The 24,631-nt window shown below is 44.3% G+C and overlaps 1 protein-coding gene across 3 annotated transcripts in view; it reads left to right on the top strand.

The window, feature by feature from the left end:
* LOC135383958 (neural cell adhesion molecule 1-like) overlaps window positions 1-24,631 on the top strand; it is a 341,204-nt gene that overhangs the window by 277,496 nt on the left and 39,077 nt on the right. For all 3 annotated transcript variants that reach the window (XM_064613233.1, XM_064613234.1, XM_064613232.1), the window contains exons 4-5: window positions 5,520-5,726; window positions 23,952-24,251. In XM_064613233.1, coding sequence (XP_064469303.1) covers window positions 5,520-5,726; window positions 23,952-24,251 — 507 coding nt within the window. The remainder of the gene's footprint in view (window positions 1-5,519; window positions 5,727-23,951; window positions 24,252-24,631) is intronic.

Below are 24,631 nucleotides of genomic sequence, written 5' to 3'. Positions count from 1 at the left end.
TCTTGCTTCTTCTTCACATTCCAAATTTTCTCGTTCATAGCTCCTTCAATCACAAGCTATCGCTGACCAATCACTTTCAAATGTTATTTAGCAGAAGGACCCACATTTGTGTACCTACCAGCTTCACCTTAGGTTCTTTAACATCCCACTACATTATCATTGCTTTGTTGTTGTTGTTAAGTTGTTCTTTAAAACCCATGCAGTTAATCTAGTTATTCAGTGGTGACTGACCATATTATGGAATTGTAATGATAGAGCGAGACTGTAAAATATCACAGCATCCGAGTACGAAACGACAAACACGAATAATCTTATTATTAATTACTTATAAACTTATAAACTTACTTATATTAATCTTATTATTGCATTAAATTACGTCAAAGATATGATCTAGTCCTGCTTCTGTTTTTTAGGTGTTTTGTGGAATTTTCCTGCTGCGTTTTGCCAATATTGATTCTACATTATTGATTCAAACGCTCTAGCTTCATGCATATTCATCATTTCCTCGGCTGCTAATTAAAGCCACGTTTAAGGATGATTGTATTGGAAAGACAATATTAGTGCCACGCTCACTTTTCATCAGCTTTCGTTCCTGAGACTGTATTAGTCATTTTTCGTTTTCTTTCTTTTTGGTTAAACGGCGCCTTGATTTATGCGCCATCCCCATTTAAGCCCATGGATTTCTGGTTGAGGAATTTGTGACGTATCTGCAGACATCCACCCGTACACCAGTTTTTAGCCGTAGAAGGAATGTTGTAGAGCAGATTGCTCTCGAAGCTCAACTCAAATTCAATTTAATGCATGCAGTTACTGCTAAGCAGCAGTTTTGGTCCGTTATGCGGAACAATTTAGTAGAGCTTGGGACAAAAGTATAGTTTACGGAACACCGGTGTGTCGCATTTCTCCATTGCAGCGGCACTATCGCAGCAAGCAGGAATGGACACCTATACTGGCAGGTGGATAGAATAGCCGGTCACCCGTTTCTTACCTAATCTTTTCCTGACTTCTAGCAGGGTGTCGCTCCGATGAAGAAATACGCCACTGCCGTGTTCCGCAATTTTTTACCCATAGCAGTACCTGTGTTTGCTTAAACGTCACTATGTAATCATTAGGAACCAGTTCAGTTTCGCCTAGTGTATCGCGCATCGCTGAGACTGCTGTCTTATCTAAAGGACATATCGCTTACCTGTGTGTAAAAACAATGACAGCGCAACGGATACGACCTGCTCACAGTTGAGACGACACAGAAGACAGTTTTCTTTTTTTTTTGTCGCTTATTGATCATTATGTGCAGCTTTACATATTATTATTTATATGCCACATTGACGTTATTTATTGGAACGATATGCACCTAATTCCCTGCCTACTCACGCTGCGACTCACGGACACACTTACGCTACGATCGAAGTACCCTAGCCCTTTCGTATTGTGGCCCATAAACTAACAACAGCTGTTATCGACTGGGATTCAAAACCTGCTACGTGGGTCAGTATATCCAAGCTCTCTGCAAAGCGCGTTCCTGGTGTTGATTAGATCACGCTTCCAGAGCATTTTCTATACTGAGTAGCCGGCCCTCCAGTGCAGACATCCCCAGCTGTTAGCACTGAGAGGGATGAAGGTACCGTACGCACGTAACTAGGATATGTTATGCACCCTCTTACAACGACCCACACCGGCGGGCACTATAGGGCACATTCAGCAGACAGCGATGAAGCAGTATCTCAGTAGAGGACACGTCCTGTGTAAATTGTGTCACATGTAGACGTGAAAGCGGATGCTGGAGCTTGTGCGTAGAACCCTAGTAGCCTTTGGACGGACAGACGTAGTGCAAATCTTCTGTTTCTTCTACGCTTACCGCTTGGCTGAAGTGCGGTAATGACCTGCTTGGTGCGGCACTGCGCAGGAGCTCATTACCCATTCTATTGCTCATAGCATGAACCGTCTGTCAGGTCTAACAAAGAACTCTGGTACGGGACACTACTGCATCAGCCCTCTTCGTTCCCACAGACGCTGGAGTGACCAAAGTGTCCACTTCAAGAAGAAATCGTGCTCTTTCGGCGAGATATCCTGACGCGACTAAGGATGTTAGCGTGAGCATGAAGTCGCATCAGTCCCACGATCGGAACTCTTATCCACCTTGCATACGTCACGGAGCATGTCCACGTCACTCATTGTGCGCTCCGGAGAGAGTGACACCACCATGCCCGACTGGGAGGCTCTGTGTAGCGCTTCAATACGCGCGTCACCTGTAATCCTAGACATTTTTTCTCAGATGTTCACACCTGTTTCCATTTTGTGAAACATTTTATCTTTGTTCGTGGAGTCCATTGATGTAGGAGGAAGTACGTACTATTGTACCGATACTACAAGATGCAAATTACCGAAAGGCCCGTCGACGAGAGCTAGCGACGATGACGTTGTTACTGACTTGCATATTTATTTAGTTTAAATTTGCGTATATTTGCAAAAGACTAGGTATTGAAGTGTGCTGCGTATGGAGTCATGACACTTGGCGCTACCAGTGCTCTATGACAAGCAAGAAGGAGCAATGGGTTGACACTTAGCGTTGCTCGAATCCTCGTTTCATTCTTCAAGTAATCTATCAGTACAAGGCATGCAGAACATTTTTGCTGAACGGTTTTTTGCCACTGCGCAATCTAGTTAAAAAAGAGAAAAGGAACGCCATCGTAACCCAGTCATGAGCCCTGTGGCGTCGTCGTGGAGGCCCGGCTAATCACCTGACGTGACGTAATCACGTCATCACGATCTCAGCCGCGAGTTGTCATTTCCCACTATGTATCTGTCTGTCCGTCCGTCCCAGCTACTCCCACACACCCACGTCGTCAGCCGCGTAGGTCGCAGTGGCATAAAGTCGGTAGGACTAGGATCACGAAGGCACGGGATTTAATCGATAGTGGCATTAGAAAATACTACTACTACTAATAATAATAATATTAATAATGCGCTTAATTCGTTAGGCGGCGTATCAATGCACAAAATGCTGTTGCCAAGCGACCTATTATCACGGCGCATTTTGATTTACAAGGGCGCTAAAAATACGCGACGTGGCGACTGGCGCTCAAATCTAGATTAGAGATGCAGTAGTGACGCGAATGGGGGAGTGTTCGCGCATCTCCAATGACAAATTCGTCTACTACAAACAGTGCGCTGTGCTACTGGCGTGCGCTCCTACAGCACCCTGGCCGCATCTAACCGTTCAGAGTCGTTTCGGCTGTCTCTACAGAGAATGTACACGGCTGTGCACACGTCATGCCAGGCTAGATATGTGCTTTTACGTGAACAACAACAACAGCAACAACAAGCTTATGGTGATGGAAGTGTTTCATCTTCTGTGGAGACGGATCGAACGTGCCATCAAAATCGAAAACACATTTTGTATTGGGAGCTCTTTCACCCTACCTTTTACGGCATGACGTTAAAGTAACGACTGCTTAACGTTGGGTATTCACATTCTGCAGTTATTATTGAATAGTACCCCTAATCTCAACACTAACTTAACATTTAGATTGCTAGTTGTTTTCAGTGTAGCACAGACAGGTCGTCAGCTGCGCTAAATCACGCTTGGAGACTTTTTCCTTCTAAAAGTAGCCAAGTAATTATGCGAGAAAATTTGATGGTTTCTTTATTCTTTAACTAGGAGCCTATAGCGATGTTTTTTTTTTTTTTTTTTCATGAGACACTTCGTGCTGGTGTTTGCAAATTCCCTAATATCGACCTCATATCCCTTCCTTATGACTGCCATCAACCACATCACGAAATCTTTAAGCTAGAAATCGGAAAGAACGTTGCTCTCCATCAACCTTGATCGCGTCTTCATTTCTGTGGAAGTCATTAAATTATGAAGATCACATTCCCATTCGTACCTTCCCGTTCCGCGTGCGCATAATTTCGCGGGACGCTACCTATCATCCTAGCAAATTTATTGTGCACTGCAGCGCGCTTGTCTTCGCTAGCACAAGTCCTTAATTTAATGAACCCGCTCACACTTTTGGTATTTTTCGCCAGCACATCTAGCGGCAAGCTCGAGTGGGGATTGCTCCCAAGGACGTTATCGCATGCATATGCACAGTGATCCCTGGTGCATTACATAGAATCGCGTGGTTTATGGCCAGATCGCGTTGGTAAACGCGATTCCGACGACGGCGACAAATTTATTGTGCCCGAAAGGCTCCCTGTATGCAGAGCAATGAGCAAGAACAACTTCCAGTTGTGGATGCGCCGGTCCCATAATATATGGACCTATATATCTCATCCTCTGCGTAGGGGCTTTATATAAAGTAATTTATATGCATATGCGCGAAGGTCTCGCTACCACAAATAGTGGAAATATATGCTCCGGCGCGGAAAAGATCTTCTCGAAGCAAACTTTCCTTTTAAGAACAGCGCAGAACGGAAAGACTTGTCTGTTTATGGCTTTGTACTGTGCTGGTTGTGCGGTGGTTAAAGGAAAGCCCGGTTTTCAAATCTGTCTGCACATTTGAGAGCGGTGTGAAACGGAGAATAATCCTTCGCTTCGTTTGGCGCACATTTTCACAGCGGGTTTTTTGTCTGGTTTTCCCACGCATTTCGCATCTGCATGGGAAGCGCCTGCAGAGGATGCGTGAGAGAGACGCGAGTGTTTAAACTAAAGGAATCGGCGTTCGGTACAAGCGATGAACAAAGCAACCTTAGAGACTCCACAATGCGGGATTTTGATGAAAGGAGACGGCCTTGCAGTATTGCATGCGTACCTTACATTTGTTTGTGCTTCCTGAGACGCGTTCCTGTAAAACGTTGAAACTGTCTCGAGGACTCAGTGAAGAGCACGTGTGGATGTGTAGTTGTCATGAAACCTGCACGCAAGTAGACTGGAAAGCAAACCATGCGCGAAAACCGACCGCTATCAGACAAGAACTGAAATGAAGCTGCAGCTTCATAACCAGATGGAAAAACCTGTTCTTTCTTTTTTTTTTTTTTTTCATGGACGAAAGATGCTGGCGTCCGCCTCCTATGTTTAATGATCGAGTCTCCACAACGGGAGACGTCCTACCAGTCGCTACTAGTTATTATTCTTACTATCGGAACAGCACGATTTATGAGGTCCATTCTTCATGACCAGATAAAATGTTGGATGATAAAGCCCGAAAACTTTAATACGTTTCCTTCCGCACGTCGTCTTTTTGCACTTGAATTTTTAACTCGTCGAAAAAAGTGTCCGTATTTTCCGATGTTCCATGGTAAAGGAGAGTGCGTTTAATCCAGAGGCCAGACCCTGGCCAGGATGGATAAAATACTTGTTTAATACAATTAAGCGCATGGAAAGCAAACGAAAAAAAAGTGTGTTTTAGTATTCCGGCACAAGTGCGCCTGAGGCACACTCAGCCCTCAGCTTCAATCATCAGTTGACTGCGATTAGGAATGTCTGCTCGTGAACTGACCGCGTGCATTTGCTAAGCCTCTTCCAGTTTTCTAGATCTTGCTGCTGAATGTTTATTGGACAACTTCTCCGTACGCCGCAGGGAAGCCACGGCCGGCTGTCACATGGTGGAAGGACTACACGCTATTGGACGAGTCCTACTTCTTTTCTCCGGACGGTTCATTGGTGAAGAACAAGCTGGAAATCAGCGCCCTCACCCGAAACGATTTGCTCGCAATCCTCACCTGTCAAGCAGCCAACAACAACATCACTGTTCCGGCCTCTAGCTCCGTCACCCTCGACCTTAACCGTAAGCGGAGCTTGTACCTCCTGTGTTTTGGCATTAATTATGTACTTTTGCCATACGCAACTCCGGCATCGTCTTTATGTGTATTACGTTTAGACCGAAGAAGAAAATTGGTAACTTGCGTTGGCAATTTAAAACATAATGCGAAATACAGTACTTTGCAAGTACTTTGAAAGACCTATGACTAGTGTTAAAGCAGGCAAAGGCGATGACTAACAATTAGTCAAACGTGCGAGCATTTATTGTAATTCATTCTGCACAGTAAGACATCGCATCCCCGAACTTCAGCAGTTGCAACCTGTACTCGTGCACCAATGAGCATATGCTCAAGTTATGCACGAAAGTACATATTTGCAATGTGACAGATAAAATGCCATACGGACAGGCCAGCTGATGGGTCGTATCCATAAGGAGGTAAGCCTGAGCACACACGGAAAAGCAAACACGGACGAGGTAGACACAGACTACTTGTAGCATATACATGCGACCACTACTCGCGACGACGAATTCACAAGTATGACTAAACTGGTGGGCGTTACCCAATTCAAATAGAGAATAAGCGGTGCTGGCGTGCACGAACGTTGAAGATATTCCTCAGTGGCGCCGCCTCAGATTCCGCTTCGGTAGTGCTTCCTGCGCGTGCTACAATCCTCAACGACACTCGTGCGTATAAAGCACTGCCAAAGCTACTGAGGACACCATTGCGGAATCTTCTCAACGTTCATGCAAGCGGGCTGCGCCACTGGGGACCTATTCTGTCATTTCCTCGGTAATGTACGACCTAATTATTTTGACACTAGACTTTACACTTCTGCACAGTGTTCCCGTTCTACGCCATGCTATTTTGCGCACTCCGACGCACCCTCATGTGATGAATAGAGTCTCGGAAGCCAGCCAGTGCCCGTGAGAGAAGCGTTTCGTTCATTCGATCGCGGGGCGAAAGACAAACATGGAAATCGTATTGATTCTATTAGCAGGGTGTCGAAGAGCTCTCTATTAAGGGATTGTCTGTCTGGTGCGAGTTGCCTTCGCAGCCGCTCAATACCGAGAACGTGTCTGGACTCTTGAGATACGGGGGCTATTGTTTGTGCTATCATTATCGACAGCCACGCTATCATGTCGGAAGCGCTATAGAAGAAGACGGTCTACGGTGTACTACGTGCCTGACGCAAAGGAAAGGGATTCATGACACTTTGGTTATACCTGCCCGAGAACATTCGTCGCATATTCTGCCGTGTTCCTGTAATATAGCGATAGATTTCCTCTACTGCAGTAACTATATGGTAGTACATAGTACACACTTTTTGTTGTCCTTCATGAGGCAAATCACAGGAACAGCTCTATATGTTCTGTTGAAGTGGTTCCAGGAATAGTAAGGAAAGTGCGTATAAGGTTACATCCTGAAGGCATATCGTAGCGAATGCAGTAGTTCAAGTTTAAGAAATGAAATTGGTGAAAAATGTAACACCGATACCATACCTATATCAACGAATGCATCACACCAATAAATACAACGCGTAATTACAAGCCAGGCCGAAGAACACACAATGTGATTAACTTCTGCGTGCTGTCTTGCACACCTTTGTGGTGACTGCCTTTCATTGACGCACAATGCTAGTTAGCTGCAATATTGTAATACCTCAACCACATTTCACTCAGTTAATTACGTCCACTGCCATTCCTCCATTTCAGAGCACCCGTCGGCGATGCTGTTTGCAAACCATGTATGTATGTTGTGTGAGAACATGAACCAGCAGCCAAAAATACACAGAGCTCTGCACCTCTGTCTTGCCTACTAAGCTGAGCAGACTTGGGTACTTGCGATTTCCCGCCCAGTTTGCCTTCCGTGCGTAAAAACTTGCGTAAAGCCATCAAACTTGAAACGCAAGATAGAATGAGTTTTCACCACCACCTCGAGTACAATGCATTAGTCATCATTGCCTGCCGCTTCGTCCAAACTTAACCAGCAAGCCACACGCCACTTCAAAAGACAGTGTTATAACAGCATGCCAGTGCCAGGCAGCTATACCGACATATATAACACCATGTTTCTTCAAAACAGTTGCTCTCACTGCATTTCATCTCGCATTGTGCGTTCCGATCAGCGCTCATAATGCATGCGATTAGGGGTAAAAGCTTGTGACGGATGGAATGCTTGGCATGCACGAATGCATACCTCACACATCAATTACATGCTTGAAAAACGAGTAAAATCCTGAAGATGAAGCGCGAATTGCTTCAGATGCGCGGCCAACATCCCCACGCTTGGATGTTTCAAAACAGACTGATTAATCTGCTGACGGTTAGCAGAAACGCTTCCATTTTTATGTGCGGTGCAGTGTTACACAGACTGCTAGAGCAATAGTTTCAAGTAGGAATGGCAGTACGAACCTACAAAGACACTCGTAGCTTAGAAGGATTATTCACAAGCACTTGAGATCACGCTAACTATTTTGCAGCACTGATAGAGAGACGTTGCGAAGAAACGTGGAAGAACTCGCTGTTCTTGTCGACATCAGCGTTCTGCGAGAACACTGGAAGGGACATCAGGCTTTTTCTTCGGTTACATCAAGCATCCTGATGTTCACACCAGACTATGCTGATATCGCTTTCTCGTCTGGTTGAATACTGTGACACTAGGTTGCTCTGAGGACATCAGAACTATAGAGGTGTGCGCGGGAGCGGTTGTAAATGAGGATCAGCGCGGATATCCGCGTGGAATCCTGGTTTGCGTATAGAAATAAAACGTTTTGAAGTCTGCGCGCGTAAAATGCGAATGAAACTGCACTGCTCTGCCTGTGCGCGAGAACATTACTTCTTTCGAAATTTGTCGTTACGTGCATTTTTTTTTATGCAGAATGTGCAGATATTCTTAATACCCGCGCCAATGTGGATGCGAATACTCATATTTTACCTAGTGCGGTTGCGGGTGCGGTCGCGGATCCCACGTGCGAGGATACCGTGCGGATACAGATACTGTCAATCTTATCCGCGCTCACCTCTGACCAGAGCAAGCGTCATGTTTTCTGGTGTTACGTCAACGTGGTGTTCCGTAAACGCGTGGAATACTGATGTTCACGTCAGACTGTTCCTGATGTCGCTCCCTGCACGGGATGCTACATTTACAAACTGTTATGTATTGATATGTAATACAGATAGATGGCGCCACTGTAGAGATATTCTCGGTGAGTTGTTACTGTTCGCAACGCTGCATATGGCTGTGAAGAACATGAGTGCAATAAAAAGTCAACGTTTTCGTGTTTCGTTGCAACTTGTTGCAACCGAGTAATTTCTGTGTGACATATAACATGGTGTCAGAAGTCAAGGAACCCTGAAGGGAACTCAGAATAACGCAAGCACACCCATGGTAGCATCCCTGCAACAAGTTCCGTCGTTTCAAGCAACGTCCAACCCGGCAGAGGCATGGGCAAAATGGCGCCGAAGCTTTGGAATCTACGAGGAGGCGTGCAAGTATCGTCGTGAAGGCAACGACACCAGGATATCACTTTTTGTGCATGTGGCTGGCAAGGAAATTACCGACATCTATCAAACGCTAACGTTCAAAGCAACGCAGGAAGGGAGCTTCCGAAGCACAGAGCAGGTGTTGACGGCGTTCGACAACCATTTCAAACCATACAAGAATGTGACGAATGCAACCTTTGACAACTTTTTATGGCAACAGCAAGGCCAGTCGTTTCACCAGTTTGCAGGAGAGGTAAAGTTGCAGGCAGAGCACTGCGAATTTGGTGACCTCGTACAAACGAGTGGTGAAGGATCGTCTCATAATGGGGATCCGAGATGGCGTCCTCCGCGAACGCTTGCTCCGTGAAGCTAACATAACATTAGAATCTATCATTGCGCTGGGGAAAGCAGCAGAATTGTCAAAAGCCCTTTGAGATGCTATGAAAGAGACTCCAACGCTAAACGTGTTGCGATAGAAGACAAAGAATACCGACGGAGCTACCAAAGACGCCGAGAGTCGTAGCAACATGCAAAATGGAGGACCATCTGCCCAGCGTCAACAACATGACCGTGAAGGAAAGCAGTAGGACAACAGGAAAAAATTTCAAGATGTGGACAGTCACACCAGCCGTGGAAATGTCAGGCATGTGGAAATACCTGTTTTAACTGCAACCTACTGAATCACTTAGCACACGTGTGCATGAGTGTCAGACGTCAACAGGCAGGTGACAAAAAGGTGCAATGCCTAGAAGAGGACAGCGATGTTGTATCACTAGACATCCTTACAGTATGTGACCTGCAGAGAGGGTCGGGAGAGTGGATAGAGCAAGTAAATATGAACGAACAACTTGTGTCAGCCAAATTGGACACTGGTACCCAGGTCAACGTCATATCCAAGCGTGCATTGCTAAAATGGCAACAGAGGACAACTGTATATCGCACTCAAGTCAGAGTTATTACGTATTGCGGCGAGAGCTTTCCAGTTGTGGATAAGTGTGAACTAAACTGTGCCACAAATAACTGTGAAAAGACACTGAAGTTCATAGTTGTGGACCTGCATGCCATAACAATCCTGGGGCTAGATGCCTGTAAAGCCTTGAATTTGGTGAATCGCATACCTCAATCGAAGCACGTAACCACAGATGTGCTGGTAAAGGTGACTCCAGTTCAAGCGATGACACATGAAACACCGGAGACAATCGTGCGAGAGTACGAAGATGTATTTGTAGGGCCAGGTCGTCTAAATGGGAAACACAAAATAGTCCTCAAGGAAGACGCAGTGCCTTATGTAACATCACCACGCGAAATCCCTCTGGAAGGCTCTGACTATACTGATACTAACCCCTGTCCCCCACTCATTCCTGCTGTCCTCTCTCCATCTGTCCACGTCTGTACGCCGCTCATAGCCACAGTTGCTTCGCGGCTCTAACACGGAATTTAAAAAATAGCGAGTGGGACATTCTACACAACCCATCTTCACCCCTTTACCCACAGTCCAATGGACTAGTTGAGCGCTGTGTAAAAACTGTTAAATCGTCCCTCATCAAGGCAGTGCAAAGTGGCCAAGATCCCATGATAGTGCATAACTATCGTGCAATCCTCTCGATGGTTTGCCGTCACCAGCAGAAATGCTCATGGGGAGGAAACTGAATAGTTTTGTACCTGTCCATCCTACACTTCTCAAGCCGGACTTTCCTACCAGACACTACCAGCAAGAGCTTCGCAGAAGGCGACAAGCACAACATATCCATGGTGACAAGCACCGAAAATCGCTGATGCCACTGAGCATAAATGAAGCAGTCTGGTTCTGGAATGGAAACCGGTGGCTGAGGGTAACTGTGTACCAGGTGGGGACGCAGCCTACGTCCTATGTGGTCCGGGCAGGGCAAGGACCACCGTACCGTAGGGATCGTGTACATCTGTGGCATGCAACCAACTATCCAGTAGGCCTCCAGCAAGAAGCCTAGAGGTCATCCGCTGAGGATTACTGCTTGACAACATCCAGCACACCACCAGAAGTGGAAGTGGTCGGAACTGACCCGGCACGTTCCGCTGAGGACTCCGTATCACTTAATGTTACAAGGCAACGGATGGTTACACGTTCACGACGGAAGGTTAAAGTCTCCAGAAGATTTCAAGACTGAAAGTGCCGATTGTGTTTATTCTCTTCTTCTTCGAGTTACTTAAAAAAAAAAAAAGGCATGTTATGTATTGATAAATAATACAGATAGATGGCGTCACTGTAGAGATATTCTCGGTGAGTTGTTGCTGTTCGCAACACCGATAGTGAAGAACATGAGTCCAATAAAAAGTTAACGTTTTCGTCTTTCGTTGCAACATCTTGCAACAGAGTCATTTCTGTGTGACAAATAACACAAACAAAGAGAAACCTTTTCCTCGCATCGTTCAGCGTATACCAAACAAAACGAGCATCTGGTTTTGTATTTTCTAGCTGTAGTTATCCTGGTCATTACAGAATATTCGCCACAAAGAGCCTGTACGTAATGAAAGTCGTAACTGTGCAAAAAGTACAGGAAGTTTTGCGAAACAGTGAAAGAGACGCCAAAAGGGAGTATCCGATTCCACCATCATTATACCCATCAATACACATGGGAACAGCACGCTTCTTTTTGGCCATTAAATTCTGCGCTATTTATTTCGTTCTGTTTTTCAAGCAAATCGTAGCACACGCACAGTTGATGCCATGTGAGACGGCTCCTGGGCTCTCCTTGTTGCTATGGCGTAGATATACTACATAGGTACTAGATTACGCTGTATTTGTGCGGCGCGAAGCATTAGGGAACCACACTCGCTTTGTATTGCGGCATGCAGAATATTGTTTGTAGTTTCAAAATGCTCGAAGGGTACGTTGACCACGTCCGTTATGCTTGTTCACATTTATGATTTTTACAGGATATATGCAGAATGTAATTTGCAGAGTTCTCCTTTACTATCTCTTGAATCTGTCGTGAGAGCCACTCGGAAAAGTACCTTTGGATTAGGTTACGCCTCCCCATGATCGTGAATGAAGATATTTTCCGTATCGATACACAATGCAGGTAATGTTAGTGTCACGTGGTCTGAAACGTCTTTTGAGCTCCAATACTTTGAGAAGACAAAAAAGGTTGAAGTACCCGAAAAAGCGCCGTGTGCAGTAATTATTTTATCGGGCACCTTCTTTCATGAGAACATATCGATGCTCCCTTGAAAGTAATTGTAAATTCTAAACTTACTTTGAAAAAGTAAAGCCAGCAGCATCAACAACTATAAAGCCAATGATGACAACATGGGGTGTTTCACCGCGGCGGTGCAGTACCCTACCCCATTGCACGTGGAAGAGTACGGTATGGTACAGCCAGAAAGAGGTTCAGATATAGTACAAACACGTAGAAATCAAAGTATCACGTGAAAGTATAAAGAAAACCAAGAAGATAACCTATTAGCACTACTATATATATATATATATATATATAGTATTATATGTAGTATAGTATCAAGCATATAAATATATATATTGTAAAATATTATAAAGTATATTACATATAGTATATATATATATATATATATATATATATATATATATATATCGGAAAAAATAGCAGGAACTCTTTGGCGGCATGTATAACATATGTTTGTAAGTCAAACGTCGCCATGCCAGTACTATATATATATGTTTGTAACTGCACAAGCATATGCTATATGTGCAGCCAAAGAGTTCCGGCTAACATTTTCCTACTATATATATATATATATATATATTGTCCTGACGAAGACAGTGCCACTGTCGAAACGTCGACCATTCTTTTTTTAATCTATGTGTTAAATTGCCCAATAAATAAATTAGTTTTTGTTAACGTTCCTGTAATCTGTAGTCCAAGTCTTATTATTTCACTTTTATTCAACTTCGTAGCCGTCTGATATATTAACCTATTTGTTCTATATATATATATATATATATATATAGCATCATTTACCTATTTTTTTAATGGCTTTTCCCCCTCTTTATAATTCACTGGCTTGCACTGTGGCATTGAGGAGTGCTTGGTCACCCTCCCAGGTGTATATCGCTCGCTGAGTGACCCCTGGTTTGCCAATCCCGAACGATGCGCAGCTACCCAGGGCCGACGAGCCGCAAACACGGCGAAACACGTGTCCTCTGGTGCTGTCGCATCGTTCAATGAGTATCTGTTTCTCTACGTGCAGCCATAGAAGCCATCTTAACTGTAAGTTTGAATTTCAAACACGTCTAGCATCATTTACCTTTTTTTTAATGGCTTTCCCCCCTCTTTATATATATATATATATATATACTAATTAAAAATAGCCGAAGCTTTCTGACTGCACGTTGAGCATATGTTTACAATTTGATCAAATTGTAAAAATATATATTTGTTTCTTTAAGCTTTAAGCTTTTATAGCTTTGAAAAAGATAGCCTCGATATAGCAAAAACAAGAAGTGATGAAACGTCTATTTATTGCGGACGTTAGAAGCTTGTAACCTACGCAATAAGTAGATGTTTCTTCTCTTCTTGTTTTTGTTACGCTCACATGACCTCGCGCCAGTTGTGGTAAAGTCCCTGAGCTGGGAAAAAGTACCGCCATCTCTTGATCTTGCCGCCTCGACCTTGGACCTTGCATGGTGGTCGTACCATGCAAACCTACGCTGTGGTCGCCATTAATTGTCCATGGTCGCGTCGGGAAAGGGAGAAAGATGTCTCTACTTTTCCCAATCCATTTAAGTTGTGGTGGAGGTGGCAGACACAGTAATGAAATTGAACGAACCGGGGCTAAAAAAAATCTCTTGTATCAGGTTTGAGATCGAAATTGCGAAATCCAGATAACGTGGGCAAAGAAGCAGTGGTGCACTGAGCAAGGACTGAGTTTGCTGGCGCGTAGGTCAGAATATCGAAATATTTAACGGCATAATGACAATGGACAGGGCTAAACAACAACAACAGATAAATTGATGATGACGAATGGAGAAATTCGCCACATGAGGTGCGGCCACGACGCCAGAATGCGAATAGATAGGGCTAAAAGTATCGACGGCATTGCGTAAAAATCGAAAAGGAACAGTAAAAAAAAGAAGAAGAAAGCATAGATATGTTCAGTAAGATATCGCATTATCAAGGAAAGATACCCCTCATTCTCTTTAGCACCGTACTCACGACACGTCGAAACCTGGCTTGAGCCATATCATTGTACTGTTGTCTTCGATACCTCTGTCAATAGGGATGTGTACTTCTTGGCTGTAATTCTACAGAAAATGTTGTAGACTGCTTAAATAAATGGCGCGTGATGTTCACTACGGCACATCTTCAGAAAGCGCGTCCTCTATAACTCGATGAAGGTAACCTCATATTTTGCAACATGCACAGTATCCAATCTTCTGCATGATCAAGGCCAAATGCTGAAGATATTTGCGCAAGGGATACTCGCCCCGGTGTAAAAGGGTATAGTACATTAGGTTTACCATGTAGGACGTTTCAGAAAGTAAGAACGCAACAACCTGGTCGTTGGGTACCCTACTTTCCTTAATTGCGCGTTTATCCAGATGAAAAGAGTTTCTTTAGATCTTCTCGTCGTCCGCAGTTTCGGTAACGGAGCGTCGAGGGAGTTTGGGACTCTGATTAGAACCGCTGCACTTCGTGATAGAATATACCAAGAACACTTTTTTTCCTCCGTTCTCATCACGGTAACAGTTTCGTCTTTCTTCATTGCTTAGTCCCTGCATGTCTTCTGCTGCGCCTTAATGCTGAAGGCTACTATACGTTCAAAAATACAGAAGGAATACGCTTTCAAGAAAGTAAAAACAACGTGCTTGCCGTGCTCTCGCTATGCCTGTATACTTTTTTTGTTAGGCGGTGCTCTTCTGATGTAGTTGTTTCACGTTAGCGTTCTTCCTTTGATCCCGGCTTTCTAATATGCATTTTTCAGTAACAGATTGTTTGATCATGAATTTTGCACCGCCCCAATTTGCACGTTCGTCCGAATCATCTGAGACCACGCTATCCTTTTTTTTCTTCTCTTTCTTCTCAAACAGGAATGGAGGAATGTAGAAACTTTTTCAAGTGCAGTCAACACGAGTGATAAAAAGATAAAAACACTGAAACTACTGTTTCTTAAGGTACAAGCTTTCTTGCAGTAGCCTGCATTTCGTCAGGTACAAAAGTGATAAAGAGCTGACCTCTCTATGTACGAGCATACGAAGTGGTCACGTGAAAACAGAGAGGCGGGGACAACAAAAAAGAACGAGAGAGGAAAAAGGAGCGAAGAAGAAAAAGCACGTATCGCTCTGGAAGGGGAAACGAAACCACAAGTTCCCCAATGGAAGCATAAGGAATACCAGCGAAGGTCAAGATAAGGGAATTCGTTAAAGAAAAGTGACAGAAATGGCTCACGCAGTGCATATGGCAAAAGCGTGACAGGGAATCTCCGGCCTCGCATGACGACGGACTGGTCAAACACGTGTATAGTGATAGAAAATGATTCTGAAAATGTAGATAGATTACTGCAGTTGAGTACTAATTCCAAGAGGGGGCTATATTCCGCTCCGCAATTAGGAATTAGGACTCTAGGAATTAGTACTGAACTGCAATAATTTTTATAACACATAATAATAATAATAACACATTTTCTACAGATCCACGGAACAGCTAAGGGCTCCCGGGTATCCCGAAACTATGCTAATTTATTCATGAGCCCTTTTGAAAAAAAGAAAAACAGTTGAATCCTTCCCCATAAAACCTCTGTTGTTCCTTCCATTCATTGACGACATTTTTGTTGTATGGTCTGGAGATGAGTCTTCTTTGCAACCATTCTTCAACCACTTCAACTATCTCCATGAGAAAATCGAATTCACTTGTAACTATTCTGAAACGGAAATCCACTTCCTGGATGTCACAGTTTCTCTAAAATCAGGGAAGCTCATCACAGAGTTATACAAGAAACCGAATGACCGATGCCAATACCTTCACTTCAATAGCTACCACCTCAATTCACAAAAAAGAAGCATACCTCTTGGTCAGTACCTCCGTATCAAAACGCATTTGCTCTGATAATAACGACTACATTAAACACGCCCAGGAAATGACTTTAGATTTTGAGAATAGAAATTATCCCCCCGAACTTCTGCATGGATCGTTAATCAAATCCTCATCGGTTGACAGAAATTCCTTACTCATCCCCAGACCCAAAAAAAGGTTAATGATAACGTCATCTTCTCCACCTCGTATCACAAGACTACTATCAAATGATAAATCCATTCTCAAATCCTACATGGGGACGACAAATTAAAAAGAACTATTCCCGACTCCCCCACTGGTTGCATTCCGTAGATCTAATAATCTACGCAACATTCTTGCATCTTCCCGTTTAACACAACAACAATCTGGTTGCTACACATGTGGTAACACAACGGTTCAAACTTGCAATTTCATTCTCCCTTCTACATCCACCGTAGTACTAGCTCTGAATTCTCATTCAGCATCCTCCAACCGCTCCATTGTAATTCTTCGAATATTTTTTATCTAATATTATGGAGCATATGCAATGTACAATACATTGGGGAATCCTCCAACTCCATGCGGGAAAGGTTCTACGGACATAAGTTTGATATCCAAAATAAGCGTCAATCGCCCATTTCCGTTCATTTCAACCTGCCAGGTCATATCATGGACAACAATTTAAAAATAATTATACTAGAATCAGGTTATAAAACAGTTGTTAAACGCAAAAAAAAACGAGAATCATATTTCATTTCAAAATTTCACGATTCACGATTTCAGAATACGATCGTGAAAGCAAACAAGACGAAGTGGAAGAGGCATGCCAGCAACGTTCCAGCACACTACTTCTGTTCGTGCGAAAGAGGACACTTTATGTTATATGCACCGTTGGGAACTGCACAAAAATGAATAGCACAGGTCTCGGAATCTGGATTGCAATGTTGCCAAGAGAACGAAAATAAAAAGAAGACTTGGCAACTGAAACTGTGAGAAGAAGGGCGCCTTGAAACTGTGCCGAACGCAAAATACGCAGTGGTGCACTTCGGTGAATACACGCCTACAGACCGGTAGCATCTGCGAGTGACGTTTAAAAAAATCTAATTTTTCATCCCGCGTGAAGAAGTGCGGAGTGTAGAGGTTGCTTCCTGAGACTATACCTCTCGTGTGCACTCATGACCTCGTGGTTTGTGCCTCAGACAATCCCTCCTTGCGCCTCTTTTGAAAGAATTCTTGCTGCGCGTCGTGTTGCGGGCCTCAAGAACGAAATTCCCACAGGCTTTTGAAGCCGTGATTTCCCAAAGGTATTTGAGAAAATTGACGACGTAGACGCCGGATGGTAGAGTTGCAAGGGTTTTGATTTGTTGAAAGTAGGATACATGGCCGACGCTGTATAACTTACTGACTTCGAAATGAACAGACGATTGAAAGTTTTTGAGCACTGGGGAGGGATAAGTAAAATAAATGAAGACAAACGACAAGAAAACGTTTGTATTTTTTAGTGCACGGTACTCGATATGATCACAAGTGAACACCGCGTGAATGAGAGAACGCGTTGTTGACCTGTCGCCCATGTGACGTATGCTATGTGACATCAGAAAAGCTGTTCGGAGAATCTCGTCTGTCGGCACGTTTGCCGTGGCGTGAACACGGCGTCTGCAACGAGAACTGATAGATAATGGCGATGACGTGCAGTGTTTCACACTCTGCAGGGATGCCAAATGAGGAACGATGATGAGCTAGATGAACGAAGTGGACAACACGGGACTCAAGTTCCGTGTTGTCCACTTCGTTCCGTGTTCCCTTCTCTGTTTTTGTCCTTCCTCAGACTCAAGGAAATGTCGATGGTCTCATGCCAAATAAGAATGAAATGAGTTACGTAGCTCACAATGCAGTTGAGAAGTCGTCGGGTGTTTGTGCCATTAAAAAAAAAGAAAAATGGATGACGAAATTAAGGTCAAATCTCCGAAACGAGCGCAGAGGGTTACTCAGAAACAGAGTATAACACTAACATAACATTGTCAGGAACACCATAAACATTTGAAGACCACAACAGTGCTGGACAGGGTGCTGACGAGGCTCGTTATTTTTCATTTGTACGCATTTATTATCCTGAGGAGGTGTGCCGTGCTGGCAGTTATCCAGTACGGGATCGTGGACTGCGTCCTCTTCAGGAGTTTACGAGAAAAGTTACAAAGCCGATTCAAATATCACTGCCGCTCCGTTCACTTTGGCGACAGTACTTGCATCCTAGGCCGACATCCTGCAACACCGTCGCGCCCTGCAGATTTTTCTGGATTTTCTGCAACTCACCAGTCCCCTTTATGTCCTTTAGTACGCCTCGCAACATTCTGTGCCTTCCCTCGTTTACGGGAGCCTTACTTCGCAGATACTGATGGGCAGCCTTCCTACCGTCTCTCATCTCATGCAGTTCCGTCAACATTGGGGTAGTGGGCCACAACTGAGGTGACGAATTTCCCCACTCATCATCAGCGCACTCGGTGGTGTTGTTCCTAAGGAAAACATAAACGTTAGCGAAACCACAGATCGGTAGACCAGCAACAACAACAACAACAAATAAATCCTGACTGTGACATGGGGTGATTCACCACTGGAAAGCAGTACACTACCCCACTACACGGGAAACATGGGTACACCAGCAAGTCACTCACGTAGCACCACAGATATTGAAGTACACTTCCTGAATCGCACACAAAATAAGCTGCTCGTTTCCGTGGCGACTGACTCCATACTTCCTCAAGAACTAGCCTCCGCGCCTCATACCATAAACGTGCTTGAACGTGCCTGAGACTTGATGTCGTCGAGATGATGAGATGGCAGAAATATATGGACATATGTTATGGTACATGTTAAATTATCTACCACCGGATATGAGAATTTAAGAATAAGGAAGCGTATTAAAGGTTACCTGTACAAACAAACAAAAAATCGAAAATTCCAAATCACTGCTCCAACTGGGAGTTTGAACGACTAGTCACTGAACGATGGTCTCCCTTCAGGAGGTAGTCGATTACTTTTTTATTCCTGCAACCATAACAGAACAGCGCCAGTGCTCCTTGCAGCAAGGCAGATGCCAAGGGGACTCCTTCGGGTTTTAATGGCCACCAGGAACGTCCCTGAAGCACCACCCTCGTCGTATTGCTTTGTTCTGTGACACAGTGTGTCAAAATTCGCGTTATATCATTTGCACGTCAGATCCTGTAGTCGGGACAACGATGGTGACATCAGCTCCTTCATAACATTTCCTGACATTGATGTTTTCACATGACGTATAACGAGCGCGTTTGGCCGCCATGGTGGTGGTCACTTTTTGGGCGCAGCTGCCGAGATTTTCTAGCATTTGCTCGAAAACGACGCCTTGAATGGTGTTTTGAAATCCGGTCGCGTCCGTATCCTTCTTTTATCCCGAAGACAGGTCATCATTGTCGTTCTCACGTTTGGTTGTCGCATTGAAAAATAGCGCAGTTTGTCATCTTCCAATGCCGCTAGTACGAAAAGTGACCACCAGTGGGAGGAGCTTACGAGTATGCCACGTCACTGCCAGGACACTGCGTGACGTCTGCGAAAACTCCTTATACGTTATTATGTCAGTGAAATATGAATAAAACGACGGAGCAAACACAATGTCGGGTCGGCCCTGGTTTACTGGTTCGTGTGGCTAAAACAGCGACATGCCAGAGTGGGTTCAGCATCCGCTCGCCGGTGGTGGGCAGGGGATAGCCGTGTTGAAGAGTGGGAGGTGGTGGGACTGAACCCACCACCTGCTGTGCTGTCTGAGGTTTCCCCGGGTTTTCCGGAACATTTTCCAGACGGATAGCCGGCACCTTGCAGTCGGCAGTTTGCGGCTGAGGTCAGCAATAGACGTACACTAACGCTTTTTCTCCAACTCCACCTTACTCTGTCCACGCCTCTATGCTGCACATAGCCACAGTTGCTTCGCGGGCCTAACACGGAATTTGTGTGACTATGTTCAAAGGGTTTCGGCTATAGCGGCTGTAAGACGGCGCCATTTAGACAATAGGCATCTCATTAACACGGCGTCTTGTGTAGCAGGGAATTCCTCTCTAATGATAGGTTGCTGCTCAGTATTATTCGCCGTCATTAGTACCGCCTGCGCAAATTCGTCCGATAGTTTCACATAAGGTGCATCGTCCCAAGGGTGTCAGCATGCTTCTGTTAGGCTCCTCTAAATAACATGTCTTCATAATTTTGTAATATCAGCTTTTAACGTCATCGCATACGGTAGTTGATCAGTTCCTAAAATTAGGGCTTGCGCATAGCGCGACTGCATTAAACAAATTGTAATAGCCACTTCACAGGGACTTGGTGCGAAAAGATTTGCGTTCTGTACACTCAGTGAGTGATCCGTTAAAAGTAATCAGCGGCGTTCCTCAGCAGGAGACTGCTAATACTTTCTGTATTTAGGAAACGTCTCCCGTAACAGTGCTTAAGAGGAATATATTTTCGCTCTTCACACGTATGTTGCGTGAAACCACCGCAAATAAGATTTTATCTGCGCAGTTATTTAGGTGTATGATAGTTTTATGAAGCTACCCTGCGTTTTATAAAGGTCCCTGGCCACATCCAGCCCGCCAACGTTCTGCCCTCAAAAGCTCTCTTCACCTTTCTGTATACCATAGGACTTCGATCCTTATTTTGAAGGGGCTCATTATTTCATTCCCTGCATCACCACCAGCAATGGGGAAGAGCATCGCCCCTGGCGATGAACCTCCCCATTCATCATCTCCTAATAAAGTAAATAAGGAAAGTAAATATAAGTAAATAATAAGTAAAGTAAATAAAGCCTCAAACGTACTCTTCAAACCATTTGACATTGTTGTCTGAATAACATTTGAGCTAGCTAAGTGCACAGATGTACATGTGTACTGAACTGTCCCTCGTTCGGTATCATGCTATAGACTGTTCATTTTCGACATTTTAATCTCTATGTTTCTTTTGCATCACACAATGTTTCAGGACGTGATTACACGTGGACGCCATGCGATCATTTTTCACGGCACTTTCACATTTCACACTTTTGACTTTTTCACTGCGTCACTAGCCGTAGTAATGAGGCACTTAGCGTAGAAGTGATGATATGATGCAAATGAAATGGCATTTTTTGAGAAATATGCAAATCTTTGACGCTATTTCCATGTAAGCGGACACGACAGCCGTAGATGTCCCGCAATGAGGGGCCGACAAAATATGCCTGTTTAGCAAAAGGAGAGGATGTGTGGGCCTTGACATTTTCTTTTGCTCGGCATCTTTTATTCTTCGTAACATTGCACGAGTCACTAAGCGAACTACCATGGTCTTCTAAGCATTGAATGTGTCGCTGAAAGCGTTCAAGAAAAACTAAGCGCGTTAGGAGATCTGAGGTGTACATTCGAATGGGGCTCCAATCCAATCCAATCCAATTCAAATCCAATCGAATTGGGCTATTACGGTTGCCTTTACTGCGTTTTTTAGGTAATGGCATCCACGTCATTGCGGATGTCTGGAGGTACATTGTGAAAGCAAGAAACATTTAAATAACTGAGTCCTCACACGGTAAATGAACACCTCCAGTAGGCTTCCCTGGCGCAGAAACTGGGGCAATAAACTTTCATGGAGTAGACATTGTGAAAATTAGATAAGCATGTATTCTGCAAAACACCTTTGCGACACGTTCCTTGCCACACGAGTAATCTGGTTTGCATTATTTAAACATTTCCGTTAGGGCAATCTACCTCCGTGGTACAGGAAACTGGCAACGTAATACGCGTTTCTCGCGAAGCAGTCTCATGAATTCAGCATCCGTAAAATGGAGACACGGAACTTAAGGCGCGATGCTGGCTAAGTTCATATGTGGATTCATATAAGCAAAAGGGCTATAAATATTTGAAAGCATCGAGTATGATTTCGTGGGGCATTTATAAACGCAGCTCAGAGTTTGGCGACACAACGAGCAAAATGCGGTTGGTCCCAACTGTTTTCAGGTGTTGAAAGCAGTGGAGCTTATACCTTCGCCAGGGTGTATTATCGCACTTGCGTGCAGCGCTCGCCAAGGACAATGGTGAGCAGGTGATAAATCGCGGCAGATGTTACACTAATTAGGAAAGTGTAAAGTTGGTCTTTATGTCTCTGAACTTATTTTTATGACTCGATCCTCCTAAGGCATTCTACAGTCAACAGTCTTTTACACTAGGTACTTCAAATGAGTACCCATCTTGCAGATGTATTTGGGAAGTCTCGTTCAAAAACTGTCATTCGTTGCTTACCATTCCTGCGCTTTGAAGGACGTGAATGAAGTTTCGTTAGAAAGGGTTCTGCTTAATATTTGTCATCTCATGCAATACTACAACAGCGTGGTCAAATAACGTTTTTTCATACGCCTACCTTGTGCAGTGTACTGCAGTACTATCAGCCATCCCGTATACACTTAGTTCCACACGATGATAAGCAAATCAACGATTTATATAAAAAAAAAAAAAAAAACACGAACATGTAGTTGCTCGCGTGATGCCAGTGTGCGAAGCTGGTTCACGTTATTGACGTTTATGTTACGTAAGTTTGCCCAGCTGTTCTGGTGCATTGTACATTGTTGTGAGGTCGACTGACAGTATACCATAGCCATGAGAGGTGCTAATAACAATCCAAAGGCAAGTTCATCACTAGTTTTGACTATTTTATACTATTCAAGGGCGACGTAGCAGCTTGTGATATTTTTCATCTTGCACGGCTCGGAAAGATACCCATATCGAATCATTTTTAGGATCATCATTTGTATTTTTGCTCTGTATGCCTTTGTTGTCATCACTTCAATATTCCTCTCAGTAGAAAAATAAACAAACAGACAAACAAAAAGCAAAATACGCTCGATTGTGCCATCTGCACTCTTAAAATAGAACTAGATAAGATGCTCAAGGCCGACGATTGCACAGAATAATACCACTTTCACTCCATTTTGTGGAAAGCGCTGGGCATACGCTTTTCTTGGGACACTTGCCGTAACTGCATGGGCTTCATACCGCAGTTCAAGCGCTTCAAGCGCTAGTTATGTGCAAATCACAGAAAGGACACGACTTCAGGCTTCTTCAGTATGGAGTTCATCCACCAGCTCGCGCCTGCATGTATGCCATTTTGTAACCGCATCAGCGTCACAGAGAGTTGTTTACGCCCTCTGTTTTCACCAGATCGGAAAGAGAGAACGATGCTAAATAATAGTGAGTTGTAATATAACGCTTGCTGTCGCCTTTGCGCACGTAAGATATAGCGTTGTGGTTCTGCGCAAAGCTCTGCTTGTGTCTTGAGCATGAGCAGAACTAACAGCGCTATCCCTTTCGTACGCAAATGCGATAGCGTACGATGTACTATAACTCACTAATAATGGTGCCATGATGTTACATGTAAGGTTTGTTTGCCTATAGTACGGCAGTGCCGCAGGGTAGGACTGCGGATAGTTTCGACCACTTGGGGTTCTTTTGACGTGCGCCGGAGCCATGCTGGGAGCAATGTTTACCTCCCCCACATTGCTACCTTACTCGGCCGGGATCGAACCCGCGATCTTGAGCTCAGCAAGCCAACACGTTACCGACTGAGCTACCGAGGAGGGCGGAGAACGATGCTATACGGGATGATGGTTGGCTAGATGTGCGGCGCAGTTCTAGCGTGGTGTTAATCTGAGATATTAGCAGAGTATGCAGTTTACTTGTTTTTCAGTTTGTTTTCGTATATTAACACACGCTTACTGCTTCAGTCAAACCGTTGGACGTAACGATACAGCCCCCGGAGCGGCCTCTCTCGGCCAACAAGGAAGTCGAGCTGGTGTGCACGTCGAGCGGATCCCGACCTCAAGCCTCCCTCACCTGGTGGAAGAACGGTCAGCAGATACGGTCGGTGCGTGAGGACGACAGCAAGGGTGGTCTCAGTACCAGCACATCAGTGCTGCTATTTACACCCACAGTCGACGACAATAACCGTATTTTGTCTTGCCGCGCGGAAAACAAAGCCATCCCAGGGAGTGCTCTTGAAGAAGGGTGGAAGCTGGAGGTCTATTGTAAGTCGATGTTTTGTGTATTGCAGTTTGATTTAGCTGGCATGCGATTTTGTGTCGCATTGTATGCAGAATTTGTCGTGTTGCAGTACTTTTTCCAGCGTGCGGGTTTAGTGAGTTAGTCAAGGTTATAGTCCTTGTTTAAGAGGTCGTGATTGACTTCCTGTAAAGGGCCCTGAGAACGCCACTGCCATTGGAATGAGTAACTGTGATAGAGTATGGAATAATAATAATAATAAAATGTAATGATATAAATGGGATGAAATGACGATTTAAGGAGGTAAACATATCATTGGGGCGTAGTAAATAGTAATAGTACAGGAAGTCGACTCTGTAATAACGACTTACGCATTGCCACACTTGAAATCTTTTAACCGTCGTTG

Source organism: Ornithodoros turicata, chromosome 2 (assembly GCF_037126465.1).
Source record: "Ornithodoros turicata isolate Travis chromosome 2, ASM3712646v1, whole genome shotgun sequence".
In the NCBI taxonomy this organism is placed as follows: Eukaryota; Metazoa; Arthropoda; class Arachnida; order Ixodida; family Argasidae; genus Ornithodoros; species Ornithodoros turicata.
This window is presented reverse-complemented; position numbering and strand designations above follow the sequence as displayed.